The following is a 22,170-nucleotide window of genomic DNA, read 5'->3' on the forward strand; positions in this document are numbered from 1 at the left end:
AACAGAAGCATTACATTGTAAAGAGCCTACTGTAAAAATGCAGGTCAAAGATCCTTTATGCAACAGAAGCATTACATTGTAAAGAGCCTACTGTAAAAATGCTGGTCAAAGATCCCTTAAATGAAAAAATCTCGCCTGCACACTCGGTTTTTTTTAAGGACCTACTGTTACTTTAAAGGATCTTTGACTTGACACGATGAGTTTATTGTGTAAACGATCTTTGAGTAGGCTCACAGGCACTACGCTGAGGTACGTGTCATTCTAACTTTGGCCAGCAGATAGTGCTGTTGTCAACTTTTCTTTAGTATAAAAAATAGTCAACGATCCTCAAATTAAATCTTTTTTTTTTCGGACCTCCTCAAAGACCAGATAAATAGTCATATTGCCATTTTCAGACTCTTAAAATGCAGGATTCGTCATTTAAAAAAATAAAACTGCCTTTTGAAACTATTAAACAGTTTTAAATGTAAGAAATGAGTTTAGAACTAGTGTTCTTACATTTCCCAACATGCATTGCGTATGTCGTCATATCTTGCCTCCCATCCGCACTTTCGCCTCAATAACTGTTATGAAAAACATATTTAAGATTTCAACACAAGAAAAAAGAGTCTTAAAATATAAGTATGAGGTATTCCCATCCACCAAAAATTGATTAACGTGAATCCCGAAGTAAACAAGTTGAAAAACCTATTCAGGAGTTACCATTTAGTGGTCAATTGTACGGAATAAGTATTGTACTGTGCAATCTACTAATAAAAATGTCAATCAATCAAAATTCCCATAACGGCAAACTCTTATTTTTTTATATTTAAACCAGAAAGAGGCTCTTGATACTCTCCAGAGATAAGGATTCTTCTAACTCAGAGGTGTCCAAAGTGCGGCCCGGAGCTACTCCTTTACCAGCCCGCCACACATTCTGCAAAAACTGCAAAATTGATAGTATTGCAAAAATTAAAACAAACATTTAAAAAAAGTGGAATGAGGTGAAATATAATGAGAAAAAGTGACAATGTTGACACAAAGCTGCCATGCAGGCCGTTTTTTTTCTTCCTTTTGTCTTTATTTTCTTTTTTTTCCATTGCTCAAAAAAAAAGGACAAAAAAATCTGTTCTAGTGAATTATTACTTAAAAATTGTCACTTTAAAATGTTTTATGTGGAAAAAATATTGCATATGTTGTGTGGTTGCCATATAAAAACATCAAAGTTTTGACAAAAGAGCATAAAACAAACAAAATAATAGTTCAAACCTAAAATCGACAGATATATCGGAAGTTGATCTTGAAATTTAAGTGTTAAAAGTAAAAAAAATAATAATAAAAATGTATCACTTTATGAGTGGGGAACCTTTCAGATCTCAAATATATTTAGTAGGCTTTTATTTAACTTTTCACAGTGATTTCTCAAAAATATTAAATAATTAAAATCAATGGTGTCCTGCATTATTGATCTTTGAGGGCTTTAATTGCTAAATAAAGGAACTCTCCTGAAGGAATTAATAAAGTACTATCTATCTATCCATCTAAATACTGCATATTTCAGTTTTACTATAAAAAACAAAGTTGTCTATGACAAAAAAGGCATAAAACCTTATATGTTTTACTTTATATCAACCTCAAGTTGATATAGAGATTTACTGTAAGCTTTAAATAAAAAATAATAATAATTTGACTTATTTTTAACATTTTAGTGACTGAGACCCTCTATGCTCCCCAGGACCCCTAAGGATTAAAAAAAAAGTCCATATATTTTGTTATTGTTTGAAAATAAAAAACTATCAAAAAAGCCCCAGCATGCTTAAATGTTTCCATGTGCGGCCCTCTGTGGAAAAAGTTTGGACACCCCTGCTCTAACTGGAGGATGCAGACGTCTTGTGTATTTATTCAGTCGGGAATTCTTGTCATTTTAATGAAAGAATGTTGACATAACTTTCCATTTTGTTCTGGAAAGTCATAAGACCGACGGAGCTATGCGCATGCGCATAATTAGAAAAAAAAAACTATTTCAGTGGGGTCGAAACTAACTTTTTTAACAGACATTTTTGGACTTTATCTGTGCGGTTTCTCGAAGGTATGTAAACGAAGAATACAACTAATGATCCACTCGTGTTAGACTCCACGCTGGAAAAAAAAACCCATGACTTATTTATGTACTGTAAAAAAATAAGTAACCTCTTCCAACGCGGCACTGATTTCGACGGGCAGCTTAATACGTCACGCCCTTAGCCCCGCCCACTTTAGCCTCCCTGTCCGAGCAACATCACTTCAAGTCTCTTCAGCCGCCGCTTGCTCGGTCTTTAATTTACCGGAGACCTTCCCCGCCCCCCGGAGTCGTCATGACGGGATTTCGGCTCAACGTGTCCCCTCTGAAGGAGCCCCTGGGCTTCGTCAAGCTGGTGGAGTGGGTAAGTGTGCCCTTATTCGGCGTGTGTGTGTGTGTGTGTGTGTGTGCAAGTAAAGTGAGTCAGAACCGGGGAACAAGAGGTGCGGTTCTTTGCTTTTTTCTTCCCCCTCCTCCCTTTTTTTTTTTGCTGACTTTTCTTCAAAACTGCAGGAACTTTGCGTTTAAAAAAAACATCGATATACATCTCAAAAGTAGCTTACTATACATTTGTAATGTTTTTACATGTTTTTGTCCAAAATGGGAACAATGGAGCCCAATTTTTGTAGTTGGGACCCTCAAAGTTGACTTTTGGACCCTTGTATGTAGTTTACATGCATATGTTAGTCCATATAAGTAGTACTCGGGGTATTGATGAAGTCCAAATAGAACCACCTTGTTAAAAGTATTTCACACTGGATTTTTATTATACCTGTACTTTTTTCTGCCCATAATAAGTATATTAATAGTAACTGTGTATTCAAAAGTACCACCTCATTAAACATATGGCTGTCCAAGTACCACCGTAATGGCCCACATTGAAATACGGTAGCGTAGTAGGCCTAAGTCAGGTGTCAGTAACTCGCAGCCCCTTAGCGCCGCCCTTGGAGCATTTTTAAAAAAGGATTGAAAATGGAAAAACACATTTTTCGTTTTGGTATGTTTTTTGTTTGATGACAAACATGGCACAAACCTTCCCAATTGTTAGAACTACAAACCCCGTTTCCATATGAGTTAGGAAATTGTGTTAGATGTAAATATACACGGAATACAATGATTTGCAAATCCTTTTCAAGCCATATTCAGTTGAATATGCTACAAAGACAACATATTTGATGTTCAAACTGATAAAAATGTGTTTTTTTGCAAATAATCATGAACTTTAGAATTTGATGCCAGCAACACGTGACAAAGAAGTTGGGAAAGGTGGCAATAAATACTGATAAAGTTGAGGAATGCTCATCAAACACTTATTTGGAACATCCCACAGGTGTGCAGGCTAATTGGGAACAGGTGTGTGCCATGATTGGCTATAAAAGCAGCTTCCATGAAATGCTAAGTAATTCACAAACAAGGATGGGGTGAGGGTCACCACTTTGTAAGCAAATTGTCGAACAGTTTTAGAACAACATTTCTCAACGAGCTATTGCAAGGAATTTAGGGATTTTACCATCTACGGTCCGTAAATTCATCAAAAAGTTCAGAGAATCTGGAGAAATAACGGCACGTAAACGATGATATTACGGACTTTTGATCCCTCAGGCGGTACCGCATTAAAACTGACATCAGTGTGTAAAGGATATCACCACATGGTCTCAGGAACACTCCATAAAACCACTGTCAGTAACTACAGTTGGTCGCTACATCTGTAAGTGCAAGTTAAAACTCTACTATGGAAAGCCAAACCCATTTATCAACAATATCCTGAAATGCCGCCGGCTTGGCTGGGCCCGAGATCGTCTAAGATGGACTGATGCAAAGTAGAAAGGTGTTCTGTGGTCTGGCGAGTCCACATTTCAAATTATTTTTGGAAACAGAGGACGTGGTGTTCTCCGGAACAAAGAGGAAAATAACCATCCGGATTGTTATCGACACAAAGTGTAAAAGCCAGCATGTGTGATGGTATGGGGGTGCATTAGTGCCCAAGGCATGGGTAACTTACACATCTGTGAAAACACCATTAATGCTGAAAGGTACATACAGCTTTTGGAACAACATATGTTGTCATCCAAGCAACGTTATCATGGACGTCCCTGCTTATTTCAGCAAGACAAGTGTTACAACAGCGTGGCTTCGTAAAAAAAAGAGTGCGGGTACTTTCCTGGCCCGCCTGCAGTCCAGACCTGTCTCCCATGGAAAATGTGTGGCGCATTATGAAGCGTAAAATAGGACAGCGGAGACCCCGGACTGTTGAAGGACTGAAGCTCTACATAAAACAAAAATGGGAAAGAATTCCACTTTCAAAGTTTCAACAATTAGTTTCCTCAGTTCCCAAACGTTTATTGAGTGTTGTTAAAAGAAAAGGTGATGTAACACAGTGGTGAACATGCCCTTTCCCAACTACATTGGCACGTGTTCCATTCATGAAATTCTAAGTTAATAATTATTACCCCAAAAAAATAAAAATTATGAGTTTGAACATCAAATATGTTGTCTTTTGTAGCATATTCAACTGAATATGGGTTGAAAATGGTTTGCAAATCATTGTATTCTGTTTATATTTACATCTAACACAATTGCCCAACTCACATGGAAACAGGGTTTGTACCACGTTTTAACTGGTAGGCCGTGAGTTCAAATCCCGACCGAGTCATACCAAAGACTATAAAAAATAAAGAAATGGGAGCCGTTCCCGCCCTGCTTGACACTCAGCATCAAGGGTTGGAATTGGGGGTTAAATCACCAAAAATTATTCCCGAGCGCTGCCACCGCTGCTGCTCACTGCTCCCCTCACCTCCCAGGGGGTGAGCAAGGGTGATGGGTCAAATGCAGAGAATAATTTCGCCACACCTAACGTGTGTGTGTGTGACAATCATTGGTACTTTGACTTTAATATGTTGGTGTGTATGCTTCACTGATGACAGTATTTGGGGAACATTGTTTTGTCCTACTCGTTCTTGAACTCACCATCATGTGGACTGTTTGTTTACATGTAAAATCTCCCACTCCTTTGTCTCATTTTTCCTACCAAACATTTTATACTGTGCACTTTGTTGATGTTATGGACTTGTGTTGAGTGATAATCAGACATATTTGGTCAGTGCATGACTGCAAGCTAATGGATGCTAACATGCTATTTAGGCTAGCTGTATGTATTGCATCACTATGCCTCATTTGTCAGTATATTTGAGCTTGTTTAATTTCCTTTACTTTTATCCTCTTTGTATATAATTTAGTTGCCTGTCCCATGACACATAATCTGTATGTACTATTGGCTGCATTTCAGATAGTTGTTTGTGTGCCATGTTGTTCCAGACCACAGCAAATGTTATCGAGATTGAAATGTGTCGAATAAGCATTCCTGTCAACAAAGATTTGCTTCAGCCTTCGACACATAGTCATTTTGATAGTAGGCTATTATAGCTAATATAGACATTTACGTCAAGTGTTGCCCTCATTATAAGACTTATATACGACTTCTCAATTTTTGCGGCTCCAGACAGATTATTTTTTTGTATTTTTCGTCCAATATGGCCCTCTCGACGTTTTGGGTTGCCGACCCCTGGCCTAAGTGTTCATTTAAAACAAGACAGAGGTTTTATATGACTAGTATTTTTTTTTTCAATATTTTTGAACAGTAACACAGAGTTTGAAAATTCAATGAAGTGATTCTTTGGTGTACCACTAGATGGAGCTAATGTACCAGTGCGGGTTGAGAATATCAGGTCTAAATAATAACCATACATCAAGGGTACATTACATTAGTGACGGTTTTTAATACGGCTACCTCACATATGCATCGTTTTGTCCCGAAAAAAGTACACGAATGTAGTATTTAGTTGGTGTACTTTGAACAACAGACTTCTTTTTCTGTTTTGGAAGTGTCCAGGGTTCCATGGTCCTGCCCTTCGAGCGACACAGTTAGAGATTAAAACTCACTCAGTAATAATTCACCACTGGAATTTAAATCAATTGCTGGACTTGTTGAGCTTTTGCACTTTTAATATATATATATATATATATATATAGCATTCTATTTTAGTTACTTTATTGAGTTTACAACCCTCTGGCGCTGTTTTGTACTTATTCTGATTATTATTATTTCTCAAATGTTTATAAATGTTGCAATTTATAATTAATGGTTTATAAAATTCCCAAAAAATAAAAAAAATAATTCACCACTGGAATTTAAATGAATTACCGAACTTGTGTGATCCTATGGCTTTGCACTTATATATATGTGTGTGTGTGTGTATATATATATATATATATATATATATATATATATGTATATATATATATATATATATATATGTATATATATATACACACACATATATATATATATCTATTTTCTACCGCTTGTCCCTATTGGGGTCACTGGAGCCTATCTCAGCTGCATTCGGGCGGAAGGCGGGGTACACCCTGGACATCTCATCACAGTATCTCTCTCTTTGTTTATATATACACACATACATATATATATATATATATATATATATGTATATTTTGCATTCTATTTTAGTTTGAGTTTACAACCCCTGGTGCTGTTTTGTACTGTTTTTGATTATTATTATTTCTCAATTGTTTGTAAAAGTTGCAATTTATAAACAAAGGTTTATAAAAGTCCCACCCCCCCAAAAAAAGGCTTTAAAAAAGTAAATAAACAAGAAGAAGAAGAATTCACCACTGGAATTTCAATTATTTACTGAACTTGTGTGATCCTATGGCTTTGCAATTTGTTTAATATATATATATATATATATATATATATATATATATATATATACATATATATATATATATATATAATTCTATTTTAGTTAATTTATTGAGTTTGCAACCCCCTGGCGCTGTTTAGTACTGGTTTTGTATTATTATTTATAAATTGTTTGTAAATGTTGCAATAAATGAATAAAGGTTTATAAAACCCCACAATAAATACATAATAATAATAATAATAATAAATCCCCACTGGGAATAACAGGGAACATATAATATAGAAATATGTCTGCGACCGAGTCAAGATGGTCGCCACGACATCACATGTTTGTTGTGAGGCTGCTTTGTTGTGGTCATGTGACCACTTGTTTATGACAGAAGCAGCCAGCAGACTCCTACTTTCTGTGTGCCTTCACCTTTTTGTGGTCATGTGACCACTTGTTTATGACAGAAGCAGCCAGCAGACTCCTACTTCCTGTGTGCCTTCACCTTCTTCAGATAAAACACCAATATACTCGTGTTTTATTACTAGCTATCTAGCATGCGGCTCAAACAGGAAGTACTTTTCAGTGTCCATTGTCACTGCTGATGGAATGTGGCGTCCATCTTGGTTCCTGTCTACTTCCCAGTCCAACTTAAACACGGTGTCCCTGGAGACGTGAACGGCTGCAAAACTAAACAGGAAGGAGGCCAAGGAGTGAGGACCATTCATAGATAGAGGCTGGCCGAGGTGATGCCCGCCATATTTGTGCTGCAGCACGTGTGTAGGAGGTCAAACAGGAAGTGCATATGGAGAAACATCTGGTTGGAGGCCTGGAGGTGTGTGTGTGTGTGTGTGTGTGTGTGTGTGTGTTTTATGTGTGCATGAGGCTCTTGAGGTCTAAACCCGGGTTACCCTGGACTAGTCAGCACATTTAGGAGAACCCGCCCTAGAAAATACTGACTAGCCTCTTTTTTACCTCTTTTCTTGCACTAATTCATGTGTTTTGCAGCTGTGGGTGTGTGTGTGTGTGTGTGTGTGTATTAATGTCACATGGTCCCCTCCATCAGACCCTGCCCCCCCTCGCTTCGCTTTTACACACTCCCCCCCCCCCCCTCACCACGAAATGCTTCACATTAGCCACCTAAAAAAAACAAACTCTGGTTTTCTGTGAAAATCCCGCCTCCCTTTGTTGATTCATTCATTGGCCGGTCTGCATGTCACATGTCAGCCACCACTGTGGCAACACAGTCGGTGTTTTAGTCATGCAGTCATTGTCCGCTCTACATGCCAGTCATTGTGGGTGACGTTTTATTAGTCGAGATTTCAATAACTTTAGTCATTGGTCTTGCAGGCGTTGGGCGGTCTACATGCCAGTCATTGTGGGTGACATTACATTAGTCAGGGTTTCACTAATTTTAGTCATTGGTCTTGCAGTCATTGGGCGGTCTACATGCCAGTCATTTTGGGTGACATTACATTAGTCAGGGTTTCACTAACTTTGGTCATTGGTCTTGCAGTCGTTGGGTGGTCTACATGCCAGTCGTTGTGGGTGACGTTACATTAGTCTGGATTTCACTCATTTTAGTCATTGGGCGGTCTACATGCCAATCATTGTGTGTGACATTACATTGGTCGGGATTTTAGTCATTGGTCTTGCAGTCATTGGGCGGTCTACATGCCAGTCATTTTGGGTGACATTACATTAGTCAGGGTTTCACTAACTTTGGTCATTGGTCTTGCAGTCGTTGGGTGGTCTACATGCCAGTCGTTGTGGGTGACGTTACATTAGTCTGGATTTCACTCATTTTAGTCATTGGGCGGTCTACATGCCAATCATTGTGTGTGACATTACATTGGTCGGGATTTTAGTCATTGGTCTTGCAGTCATTGGGTGGTCTACATGCCAATCATTGTGTGTGACATTACATTAGTCAGGATTACACTCATTTTAGTCATTGGGCGCTCTACATGCCAGTCATTGTGGGTGACGTTACATTAGTTGAGATTTCAATAACTTTAGTCATTGGTCTTGCAGGCGTTGGGCGGTCTACATGCCAGTCATTGTGGGTGACATTACATTAGTCAGGATTTCACTAATTTTAGTCATTGGTCTTGCAGGCGTTGGGCGGTCTACATGCCAGTCATTGTGGGTGACATTACATTAGTCAGGGTTTCACTAATTTTAGTCATTGGTCTTGCAGTCATTGGGCGGTCTACATGCCAGTCATTTTGGGTGACATTACATTAGTCAGGGTTTCACTAACTTTGGTCATTGGTCTTGCAGTCGTTGGGTGGTCTACATGCCAGTCGTTGTGGGTGACGTTACATTAGTCAGGATTTCACTCGTTTTAGTCATTGGGCGGTCTACATGCCAATCATTGTGTGTGACATTACATTAGTCTAGATTTCACTCATTTTAGTCATTGGGCGGTCTACATACCAATCATTGTGTGTGACATTGCATTGGTCGGGAATTCACTCATTTTAGTCATTGGTCTTGCAGTCATTGGGCGGTCTACATGCCAATCATTGTGTGTGACATTACATTAGTCTGGATTTCACTTATTTTAGTCATTGGGCGGTCTACATGCCAATCATTGTGTGTGACATTACATTGGTCTGGATTTCGCTCATTTTAGTCATTGGGCGGTCTACATGCCGATCATTGTGTGTGACATTACATTGGTCGGGGTTTTAGTCATTTTAGTCATTGGTCATGCAGTCATTGGGCGGTCTACATGCCAGTCATTGTGTGTGACATTGCATTGGTTGGGATTTCACTCATTTTAGTCATTGGTCTTGCAGTCATTGGGCGTTCTACATGCCAATCATTGTGTGTGACATTACATTGGTCTGGATTTTGCTCATTTTAGTTATTGGGCGGTCTACATGCCAATCATTGTGTGTGACATTACATTATTCTGGATTTCACTCATTTTAGTTATTGGGCGGTCTACATGCCAATCATTGTGTGTGACATTACATTGGTCTGGATTTCACTCATTTTAGTCATTGGTCATGCAGTCATTGGGCGGTCTACATGCCAATCATTGTGGGTGACGTTACATCAGTCTGGATTTCACTCATTTTAGTCATTGGGTGGTCTACATGCCAGTCATTGTGTGTGACATTACATTGGTCAGGATTTTAGTCATTGGTCTTGCAGTCATTGGGCGGTCTACATGCCAGTCATTGTGTGTGACATTGCATTGGTTAGGATTTCACTCATTTTAGTCATTGGTCTTGCAGTCATCGGGCGGTCTACATGCCAATTATTGTGTGTGACATTACATTGGTCTGGATTTCACTCATTTTAGTCCTTGGTCTTGCAGTCATTGGGTTGTTTACATGACAGTCATTGTGTGTGACATTACATTAGTCTGGATTTCACTCATTTTAGTCATTGGGTGGTCTACATGCCAATCATTGTGTGTGACATTACATTAGTCAGGATTTCACTCATTTTAGTCATTGGTCTTGCAGTCATTGGGCGTTCTACATGCCAATCATTGTGTGTGACATTACATTGGTCTGGATTTTGCTCATTTTAGTTATTGGGCGGTCTACATGCCAATCATTGTGTGTGACATTACATTGGTCTGGATTTCACTCATTTAAGTCATTGGGCGGTCTACATGCCAATCATTGTGTGTGACATTGCATTGGTCGGGAATTCACTCATTTTAGTCATTGGTCTTGCAGTCATTGGGCGGTCTACATGCCAATCATTGTGTGACATTACATAGGTCTGGATTTTGCTCACTTTAGTTATTGGGCGGTCTACATGCCAATCATTGTGTGTGACATTACTTTGGTCTGGATTTTGCTCATTTTAGTCATTGGGCGGTCTACATGCCAATCATTGTGTGTGACATTACATTAGTCAGGATTTCACTCATTTTAGTTATTGGGCGGTCTACATGCCAATCATTGTGTGTGACATTACATTGGTCTGGATTTCACTCATTTTAGTCATTGGTCATGCAGTCATTGGGCGGTCTACATGCCAATCATTGTGGGTGACATTACATCAGTCTGGATTTCACTCATTTTAGTCATTGGGTGGTCTACATGCCAGTCATTGTGTGTGACATTACATTGGTCAGGATTTTAGTCATTGGTCTTGCAGTCATTGGGCGGTCTACATGCCAGTCATTGTGTGTGACATTGCATTGGTTAGGATTTCACTCATTTTAGTCATTGGTCTTGCAGTCATCGGGCGGTCTACATGCCAATTATTGTGTGTGACATTACATTGGTCTGGATTTCACTCATTTTAGTCCTTGGTCTTGCAGTCATTGGGTTGTTTACATGACAGTCATTGTGTGTGACATTACATTAGTCTGGATTTCACTCATTTTAGTCATTGGGTGGTCTACATGCCAATCATTGTGTGTGACATTACATTAGTCAGGATTTCACTCATTTTAGTCATTGGTCTTGCAGTCATTGGGCGTTCTACATGCCAATCGTTGTGTGTGACATTACATTGGTCTGGATTTTGCTCATTTTAGTTATTGGGCGGTCTACATGCCAATCATTGTGTGTGACATTACATTGGTCTGGATTTCACTCATTTAAGTCATTGGGCGGTCTACATGCCAATCATTGTGTGTGACATTGCATTGGTCGGGAATTCACTCATTTTAGTCATTGGTCTTGCAGTCATTGGGCGGTCTACATGCCAATCATTGTGTGACATTACATAGGTCTGGATTTTGCTCATTTTAGTTATTGGGCGGTCTACATGCCAATCATTGTGTGTGACATTACTTTGGTCTGGATTTTGCTCATTTTAGTCATTGGGCGGTCTACATGCCAATCATTGTGTGTGACATTACATTAGTCAGGATTTCACTCATTTTAGTCATTGGTCTTGCAGTCATTGGGCGGTCTGCATGCCAATCATTGTGTGTGACATTACATTGGTCGGGATTTCACTCATGTTAGTCATTGGTCTTGCAGTCATTGGGCGGTCTACATGCCAATCATTGTGTGTGACATTACATTGGTCTGGATTTTGCTCATTTTAGTTATTGGGCGGTCTACATGCCAATCATTGTGTGCGACATTACATTGGTCTGGATTTCACTCATTTAAGTCATTGGGCGGTCTACATGCCAATCATTGTGTGTGACATTGCATTGGTCGGGAATTCACTCATTTTAGTCATTGGTCTTGCAGTCATTGGGCGGTCTACATGCCAATCATTGTGTGACATTACATAGGTCTGGATTTTGCTCATTTTAGTTATTGGGCGGTCTACATGCCAATCATTGTGTGTGACATTACTTTGGTCTGGATTTTGCTCATTTTAGTCATTGGGCGGTCTACATGCCAATCATTGTGTGTGACATTACATTAGTCAGGATTTCACTCATTTTAGTCATTGGTCTTGCAGTCATTGGGCGGTCTGCATGCCAATCATTGTGTGTGACATTACATTGGTCGGGATTTCACTCATGTTAGTCATTGGTCTTGCAGTCATTGGGCGGTCTACATGCCAATCATTGTGTGTGACATTACATTGGTCTGGATTTTGCTCATTTTAGTTATTGGGCGGTCTACATGCCAATCATTGTGTGTGACATTACATTAGTCATGATTTCACTCATGTTAGTCATTGGTCTTGCAGTCATTGGGCGGTCTACATGCCAATCATTGTGTGTGACATTACATTGGTTGGGATTTAACTCATGTTAGTCATTGGTCTTGCAGTCATTGGGCAGTCTGCATGCCAATCATGCCTAGTACTTATTGGTCATGTGACTTCCACTGTCATTGTTTGTTTGGCTGCCTAGCGCCGCCCCCTCTGGCACCATCTTGTACTTGGTAAAAAACAATGGTCACGTTGCTAATTTCTTGTCCCTTGTCTTCTGGCCCCAAAAAAGCTGACGGCCATATTTGCCTTCGGAAGCTGCGGCGGCTTCGCGGGCAGGAACATCGTGTCCATCTTCTGCGGCGACGGCGGGAACGAAACGCTCAACGCCAACTTCCAGTACCCCTTCAGGTGAGGCCGCCACGTCGGACGTCGGGCGTGGAAATGGCGCCTGATGGCGAGGTGTCGTTGCAGGCTGAGCCAGGTGCCGCTGGTGGAGGGAAACAGCAGCATATGTGACCATCCTGTCAGCACCACACACCTGGTGGGAGACTCCTCCTCCTCGGCAGAGTTCTTTGTGGGCGTGGCCGTGGTCTGCTTCCTGTACTGCATGGCGGCCCTCTTGCTGTACTTGGGCTACATGCACGTGTACAAGAACTCGGACCTGGGACCCATCCTGGTGAGTCTTCTGTCTCGCTCCGTCTGTGAGGAGCACCGTGCCCACGGCTTGTCCTCGTCCGCTCGTCCAGGACTTCGTGATCACGGCGGCCGTGGTGTTCCTGTGGCTGGCGTCTTCGTCCGCCTGGGCCAAGGGGCTTCAGAACGTCAAACACGCCACGGACACGGCGGGCATAGCCGACACCGTGGCGCTGTGCCAGGGGAACAACATCACCTGCCAGGTCACAGAGTTCGCCAACCTGCGGACGCTCAACATCTCAGTGGTGAGACTTTTTTAACCATTTCCCCCCTGGTCATGTGACATCTGTGTTGCTAGGCAGACTTGGAGGCCTCCAGCCGCCTCTCACAGGGAAACTTGAAGATACTTCAGGAATTCAACTCTATTTAATACCAAATATTCTAATTGACTTTAAAGGTCTACTGAAATGAGATGTTCTTATTTAAACGGGGATAGCAGGTCCATTCTATGTGTCATACTTCATCATTTCCCGATATTGCCATATTTTTGCTGAAAGGATTTAGTAGAGAACATCCACGATAAAGTTGGCAACTTTTGGTCGCTAATAAAAAAGCCTTGCCTGTACCGGAAGTAGCAGACGATCTGCACGTGACGTCACGGGTTGTGGAGCTCCTCACATCTGAACATTGTTTACAATCATGGCCACCAGCACCGAGAGCGATTCGGACCGAGAAAGCGACGATTTCCCCATTAATTTGAGCGAGGATGAAAGATTTGTAGGTGAGGAAAGTGAGAGTGAAAGACTAGAAAAAAAGAAAAAAAAAGACTATACAGTGGGAGCGATACAGATGTTATTAGACAAATTTACTAGGATAATTCTGGAAAATCCCTTATTTGCCTATTGTGTTACTAGTGTTTTAGTGAGATTATATGGTCGTACCTTTACAACCTGAGGGTCGGCCCCGCACCTTTCTTCAGCACCAGTCGACGGGTGGTGGCGATGCCCATCTCTGCCCTTCGCAAGGGACCCTCTTGGAAACACGATCTTTCGAAATGATCGCTGCATAATACACTGTACTTTGTGTGTGTGGTCCAATCCAACCGTGTTGGCTTGACCGCTCTGTTCCATAGTAAAGCTTCACCGTCATCTTTCGGGAATGTAAACAATGAAACACCGGCTGTGTTTGTGTTGCTAAAGGCGGCCGCAATACACCGCTTCCCACCTACGGCTTTCTTCTTTGACGTCTCCATTATTCATTGAACAAATTGCAAAAGATTCAGCAACACAGATGTCCAGAATACTGTGGAATTATGCGATGAAAAGAGACGACTTATAGCTGGGAACGGTGCCGGAAGGAAATGTCCTCTACAATGCGTGACGTCACACACACGCGTCATCATACCGCGACGTTTTAGCATGATACTTCCGCGCGATAAATTACAATTTAGTAAACTAAAGCGGCCGTATTGGCATGTGTTGCAATGTTAATATTTCATCATTGATATATAAACTATCAGACTGCGTGGTGGCTAGTAGTGGCTTTCAGTAGGACTTTAAAGCTTGGTAGCATATTTTAATAGTGCATCCTTAAAAATGGGACCTAATTAAATAATGAAATACATATTTCAATAATTACTTTCTGTCATTAATTTATAACAATTGGAATTAAATACACAGCCTTCCCGGAAAGGTTTATTCAGGTGTACTGGAGAGGAGGCTTCGCCGGTTAGTCGAACCTCGGATTCAGGAGGAACAGTGTGGCTTTCGTCCTGGTCGTGGAACTGTGGACCAGCTCTATACTCTCGGCAGGGTTCTTGAGGGTGCATGGGAGTTTGCCCAACCAGTCTACATGTGCTTTGTGGACTTGGAGAAGGCATTCGACCGTGTCCCTCGGGAAGTCCTGTGGGGAGTGCTCAGAGAGTATGGGGTATCGGACTGTCTTATTGTGGCGGTCCGATCCCTGTATGATCAGTGCCAGAGCTTGGTCCGCATTACCGGCAGTAAGTCGAACACGTTTCCAGTGAGAGTTGGACTCCGCCAAGGCTGTCCTTTGTCACCCATTCTGTTCATAACTTTTATGGACAGAATTTCTAGGCGCAGTCAAGGCGTTGAGGGGTTCCGGTTTGGTGGCCACGGGATTAGGTCTCTGCTTTTTGCAGATGATGTAGTCCTGATGGCTTCATCTGACCGGGATCTTCAGCTCTCACTGGATCGGTTCGCAGCCGAGTGTGAAGCGACCGGAATGAGAATCAGCACCTCCAAGTCCGAGTCCATGGTTCTCGCCCGGAAAAGGGTGGAGTGCCATCTCCGGGTTGGGGAGGAGACCCTGCCCCAAGTGGAGGAGTTCAAGTACCTAGGAGTCTTGTTCACGAGTGGGGGAAGAGTGGATCGTGAGATCGACAGGCGGATCGGTGCGGCGTCTTCAGTAATGCGGACGTTGTATCGATCCGTTGTGGTGAAGAAGGAGCTGAGCCGGAAGGCAAAGCTCTCAATTTACCGGTCGATCTACGTTCCCATCCTCACCTATGGTCATGAGCTTTGGGTCATGACCGAAAGGATAAGATCACGGGTACAAGCGGCCGAAATGAGTTTCCTCCGCCGGGTGGCGGGGCTCTCCCTTAGAGATAGGGTGAGAAGCTCTGCCATCCGGGAGGAGCTCAACGTAAAGCCGCTGCTCCTCCACATCGAGAGGAGCCAGATGAGGTGGTTCGGGCATCTGGTCAGGATGCCACCCGAACGCCTCCCTAGGGATGTGTTTAGGGCACGTCCAGCTGGTAGGAGGCCACGGGGAAGACCCAGGACACGTTGGAAAGACTATGTCTCCCGGCTGGCCTGGGAACGCCTCGGGATCCCCCGGGAAGAGCTAGACGAAGTGGCTGGAGATAGGGAAGTCTGGGCTTCCCTGCTTAGGCTGCTGCCCCCGCGACCCGACCTCGGATAAGCGGAAGATGATGGATGGATGGATGGATACACAAATGTGTTAAAAGTCATGGATTTATTTAATGTAAAAGTACATTTAAATATTTTATCCTGTTAATTAAATATATAATAAATATTGAAATTGTCTGATTTTTTATAATTGGAATAAAATACATAAATATTTTACTTAATATGTCAGTAATTTATTTAATATGACGTATTTGATTATTTTATCATTTATTAAATCCATCCATTTTTTTACCGCTTATTCCCTTTGGAGTGGCGGGGAGCGCTGGTGTGTATGGTGTCTATCTTAGCTACAATCGGGCGGAAGGCGGGGTACACCCTGGACAAGTCGCCACCTCATCGCAGGGCCAACACAGACTGAAAACAATCATGATTGGCAACACTAAATTGGCCAAAATAACTTCCATCCATCCGTTTCCTACCGCTTATTCCCTTTGGGGTCACGGGGGGCGCTGGTGCCTATTTTTTAAAAATACATTCTTAAAGAGTATATATATATATATATTTATTTTTTATTTTATATTTTATAAAAAGATTTTTGAAAACTATGAATAGGAATTGCGGTCTCTATTGTGTCGCTACAGCTAGTGAATGTGCCACACGCTCACTGAGGCGTCATTTACCACAATCAATAGTTATTCATATTACTTCCATTGCAACCTTTATCATCATTTATTAAATATTTAAAGAAAAAAAATCTGAAATTAATTACTTCATTTTTTCATGAATTAATTATAATGGAATTAAATACATACATTTATTATTAATTTATTTAATGTGAAAGTACATTTGATTATTTCATCATTTAAATAAACATATTTAAATATATACATATTTAAATGAGTATTCAATTATTTGTATTTGAATTAAATACATAAATATGTCAATAGTTTATTTAATGTAAAGTTATATTTGAGTATTTCATCATTTATTAAATATTGAAATAAATAAAAAATCTTAAAATAATTACATATTTAAATGAGTCTTCGATTAGTTATAATGGAATTAAATACATAAATGTGTCAGTTTGTTTATTGTAAAAGTGCATTACTAAATAAGTCAGTTTATTTAATGTAAAATGATATTTGATTATTACATCATTTATCAAATATTTAAATAAAAAAAATCTTCAAATAATTACATATTTAAATGAGTCTTCAATTAGTTATCGTGGAATTAAATACATAAACGTGTCAGTTTATTTAATGTCAAAGTGCGTTACTAAATATGTCATTTGTTTATTTAATGTGAAATTATATTTTATTATTTCACCCTTTAATAAATATTAAATAAAAAATATCTTTAAATTACATATTTAAGTGAGTCTTCAATTAGTTATAATGGAATTAAATACATAAATGTGTCATTATTTTATTTAATGTCAAAGTGAGTTACTAAATATGTCAGTTTATTTAATGTAAAATTATATTTGATTATTTAATCATGTATTAAATATTTAAATGAGAAAAATCTCAAAATAATTTCCTAAATTTGTTACTAATTAATTATATTTGAAATTAAATACATGAAAATGTCAGGAATTTATTTTGAAGTAAAAGTAAATTTGACTTCATCAATTAAAAATGTGTCTTCAATTATTTATACTGGAATTAAATAAATAAATGTGTTATTTATATGACGTACAAGTACATTTGATTATTTCATCCATTAAATAAAAACCTCTTTAATAAATACATATTTAAATGTGTCATCAATGAATTATAATGGAATTAAATAGATAAATGTGTCATTAGTTTATTTACTTCAAAAGTGCGCTATTAGTCATTAACATATTGAAAGTAAAATAATTGATTTTTTTCATCATTTATTAACTTTTTAAATTAAAATCTCTAATTTCTCAAATTTTTCAATAATTCATTATAATTACAATTAAATACAGAAATGTATTAATTAATGTGATGTAAAACTACATTTTAATATTTCATCATTTACATAATTATTCAAATAAAAACCTCTTTAAATATGCATATTTAAATGTGTCATCAATCAGACATAAATGTGTTATTAATTTATTTGATGTGAAAGTACATTTGATTATTCCATCATTTAAATAAAAACCTCATCAATTAATTATAATGGAATTAAATACATAACGAGTTATTGAATGTCCTTCATTCATTTATTTACTTAAAAGTGTTACTGAATATATCATTCAGTTATTCAATGTAAAATTACATTAGATCATTTAATCATTTATTAAATATTTAAATAAAATATCAAAAATAATTACTTAAACTTGTAATTATAATTGGAATTAAATACAAAAATGTGGTATTAAATATGCAATTTATTTATTTGATCTAAAGTACATTTGAATATTTCAGCATTTAAATATGTGTTTAAATAAATACCATCCATCCCATCCATTTTCTACTGCTTATTCCCTTTTGGGGTTGCGGGGGGCGCTGGCGCCTATCTCAGCTACAATCGGGCGGGAGGCGGGGTACACCCTGGACAAGTCGCCACCTCATCGCAGGGCCAACACAGATAGACAGACAACATTCACACCTATGTATTTAAATGTGTCATCAATTAGTTGTAAAATAATTAAATACATAAATGTTTTATTAAATGCGTCAATTAATTTATTGTGAAAGTGTGTCTAATATGTAATTTGTAATTTAATTATTTATTGATTTCTTTACTTCAAACTGTAATTAGTGAAGTGAAGTGAATTATATTTATATAGCGCTTTTTCTCTAGTGACTCAAAGTGCTTTACATAGTGAAACCCACTATCTAAGTTACATTTAAAGCAGTGTGGGTGGCACTGGGAGCAGGTGGGTAAAGTGTCTTGCCCAAGGACACAACGGCAGTGACTAGGATGGCTGAAGCGGGAATCGAACCTGCAACCCTCAAGTTGCTGGCACGGCCACTCTACCAATGAATTGGTTTTATCTGGCAAATTAAGCCATCAATTAACTAATTAAATAAATTACTGACACGTTTAATACTACATATGCATTTAGTTCCAATTATAATTGATTAATAACACATTCAAGTAAATATTTTTATATTTATTTATTAGATTTTGTCCCAATTGACCCTCCATAGTTAAATAGAGGATCTTTAATTTGCATTTCGACAGTAGAACCTGAAAAGTAGAGCGCTCTTGACCCATAAAGATAGTTTTATATGTGGTCATAATGTACTGACAGTGTTTATGTTTGAAACTCTCCTATGGCAACAGGTGTTCGGCTACCTCAACATGTTGGTGTGGGCCGGCAACGCTTGGTTCGTGTACAAGGAGACGCGCTGGCACTCGCAGAAGGTCGCCACCCAACCAGGACCCGGGAGGCAGCAGGTTCCGGCAGCCATCTAAATCACCAACAAACAAACCTCATTTTATAGGGGATTTTACTTTTTTTTTTTAACCCATTCTTCAAACATTCAACATTTTCCCCAAGATGAACCATTCTATCAGAATATCCAATTTTCACTTTTAAGATATTTTTTATGTGAAGTTTCAGAATATCTTGTTTAGGGTACAAATAAATAACTCTAAGGTACGTTTTACTTTGTCAAAAAAGGGTTAAATTTGATCATAAAACTACTTTTTTGCACACATTAATTATTTATAATTATAGTGCATCAATGAAGTAGCTTATCTTTTCCTACTGAGTGTATTTATTTCCATTTTGACAAAAAAAATATATATATGCACTGCAGGAAATGGCATACCTTTTGAAAGTGTATTATTTTTAATCAATCCAACAAAATAATACACAATAATACCATAATAATACAATTCCAATTCCAAAATTGGAACACACAAACATGACACAACACAATCCAAAAGTAGTCAAACAAAAGTGAATAATATCAACAACAGTATCAATATTAAGAATTCCAACATAGCAGTGATTAGAAATCCCTCATTTTCAAATGTTAATATTGTGCAATATTGCAACAAATAATATATCACCATAATTCCCACATTTTTATTCGCTAAAAAATAAATATTAATATCTGCTTGACTGATGGTTTCAAAACATGTTTTCCATCAAATTGTACACTGTAGAAAGAACAATGGATATTACATTAAAATTACAATATATATATATATATATTTTTTTTTTTACAGCATATTCAATTGAAAACTGTAAATTGACAAACTCTACCACCGTTTTTTACTATAAAATAGATAGTACTTTATTGATTCCTTCAGGAAAATTTAAATGTTGCCAACTACGCTGCCTTTTTTTCCCCACTGTAAAATCATCTACGGTTGTTACTGTACATGGAAAAATGTTACACTGGTTATTTTACGGTAACAAACTGGCAGCTCAGTTTTTGAACAAAGTACCTGAACAATTTTACAGTAAGATTCTGGCAACTAAGCTTGCAGTATTTTACTGCAAAATAACCGTGATAGCATTTTAAAATGGTAAATAAACAGTACTCTTTTCCATCTACTGTAATATAATGTTTAAAAAAATCTGAAAATTGTGCATTTAAACAATGGTGACCAGAATTTTAATGTCATATTAGTTTTTTTTTTTTTTTTTTTTACAGTGTACCTGAAAAAATATATTTAATAATAAAATGCATAGGCAAATTTGTTAATTATTCAGTGTTACAACTGCAATGTGGCCCTCAATAAAACCCAGTTTGACGCCCCTGTTACAATATCAAATCTGAGCTTTTTCTAACCTATGTCGTCCTCTAGTGGTTGCAGCATGAACTACAATGCTGTAGTCATTTAAACAAGCTTAGGTTGTTTCCCATGGACATCATATCAGTAAGCAGCATTGGCTGCTGTGACGCGAGAAATTGGGCCGCCATCTTGAAGTGGTGATGAGGAGCCGGCGAGCAGACTAAACTGACAGTTATTAGATTTAGAAAACCAAGATTACAGACTGGTGTTCAGCGTTTTCCTGCTCAAATGAGCGGATTGTTGAAAATAGGAATCGGGGGATTACTTTTCACAAGTGAGATTGAACATTAACGTACTATTGGTTGTATTTTGCGAAAAGAAAATAGTACTGAAATCGTAGCCGCTAGCAAACAAGAGTATGACCATAATAGAGTTGCTTTTTAATGAAATTAATTAAATTTGGAAATGTCATACTTGAATAACATTAAGTTGAAATAAATGATTAGGATATAGATTTTAAGACAGCCTTTTGTTTTACTCTGAATCCAGTGTAACAGATTGGTGGTTTCAGCTGAAATAAAGACTTTCAGGTGTTTATATTAGTTTATATTTAAGTATTTGGCAGACGCTTTAATCCAAAGCGACACCCATAAAAATACATATAAAACAATCACTGTAAACATGATTATTTAAGGGAAGAATGTAATAGAAAATATCAATACAAAGTGTCAAGACAGAATAAACTCTCTGCTACATAGATACAGTCTATAAGATATATAGATATCTCATGTATTCATACATTGTTTATGTAGGATATATGCATATATATATATATATATATATATATATAACGTAATCATATTGTTTCTCCATCCATCCATTTTCTACCGCTTATTCCCTTTTGGGGTCGCGGGGGGAGCTGGCGCCTATCTCAGCTACAATCGGGCGGAAGGCGGGGTACACCCTGGACAAGTCGCCACCTCATCGCAGGGCCAACGCAGATAGACAGACAACCTTCACACTCACATTCAAACACTAGGGCCAATTTAGTGTTGCAGGTGCATGTCTTTGGATAGTGGGAGGGGCCTATCCCCAGGTGCATGTCTTTGGATAGTGGGAGGGGCCTATCCCCAGGTGCATGTCTTTGGAAGTGGGAGGGGCCTATCCCCAGGTGCATGTCTTTGGAAGTGGGAGGAAGCCGGAGTACCCGGAGGGAACCCACGCATTCACGGGGAGAACATGCAAACTCCACACAGAAAGATCCCGAGCCTGGGTTTGAACCCAGGACTGCAGGAGCTTCGTATTGTGAGGCAGACGCACTAACCCCTCTTCCACCGTGAAGCCCCATATTGTTTCTTCAACTGAAAAATAGCTGACCCCCCCCCCCTTCTCTGGGATTATATTCCCAGTTTTGATCTCAGACGTCTGGTCACTTATAGCATATAAGAATATTCTATTATTGTTAAGCAAACTATGCTAAAACATGTCGTTTATGATAGCTACACGTATGACAAAAAAAGCGCGTGAAAATCAGTGGTATTCAGTGAGGTAAGATGAATTAAATGCGCTGGCAGTTCATTGCTCCTGACAAATGAATTGCACTGAGTGGAGCGGATCACCACTCCAA

The 22,170-nt window shown here is 38.8% G+C and overlaps 1 protein-coding gene across 1 annotated transcript; it reads left to right on the top strand.

Annotated features, from left to right (window-relative positions):
- The first annotated feature begins 2,172 nt into the window (after nt 1-2,172).
- sypl1 (synaptophysin-like 1) lies at nt 2,173-19,624 on the top strand. Its single transcript, XM_061914311.1, has 5 exons — nt 2,173-2,402; nt 12,635-12,753; nt 12,817-13,021; nt 13,092-13,283; nt 19,137-19,624. Exons 1-5 carry the CDS (start codon nt 2,334-2,336, stop codon nt 19,266-19,268), a joined length of 717 nt encoding a protein of 238 aa, XP_061770295.1. The 5' UTR covers nt 2,173-2,333; the 3' UTR covers nt 19,269-19,624.
- The last annotated feature ends 2,546 nt before the right edge of the window (nt 19,625-22,170 follow it).

Source organism: Nerophis ophidion, linkage group LG10 (genome assembly GCF_033978795.1).
Source record: "Nerophis ophidion isolate RoL-2023_Sa linkage group LG10, RoL_Noph_v1.0, whole genome shotgun sequence".
NCBI lineage: Eukaryota > Metazoa > Chordata > Actinopteri > Syngnathiformes > Syngnathidae > Nerophis > Nerophis ophidion.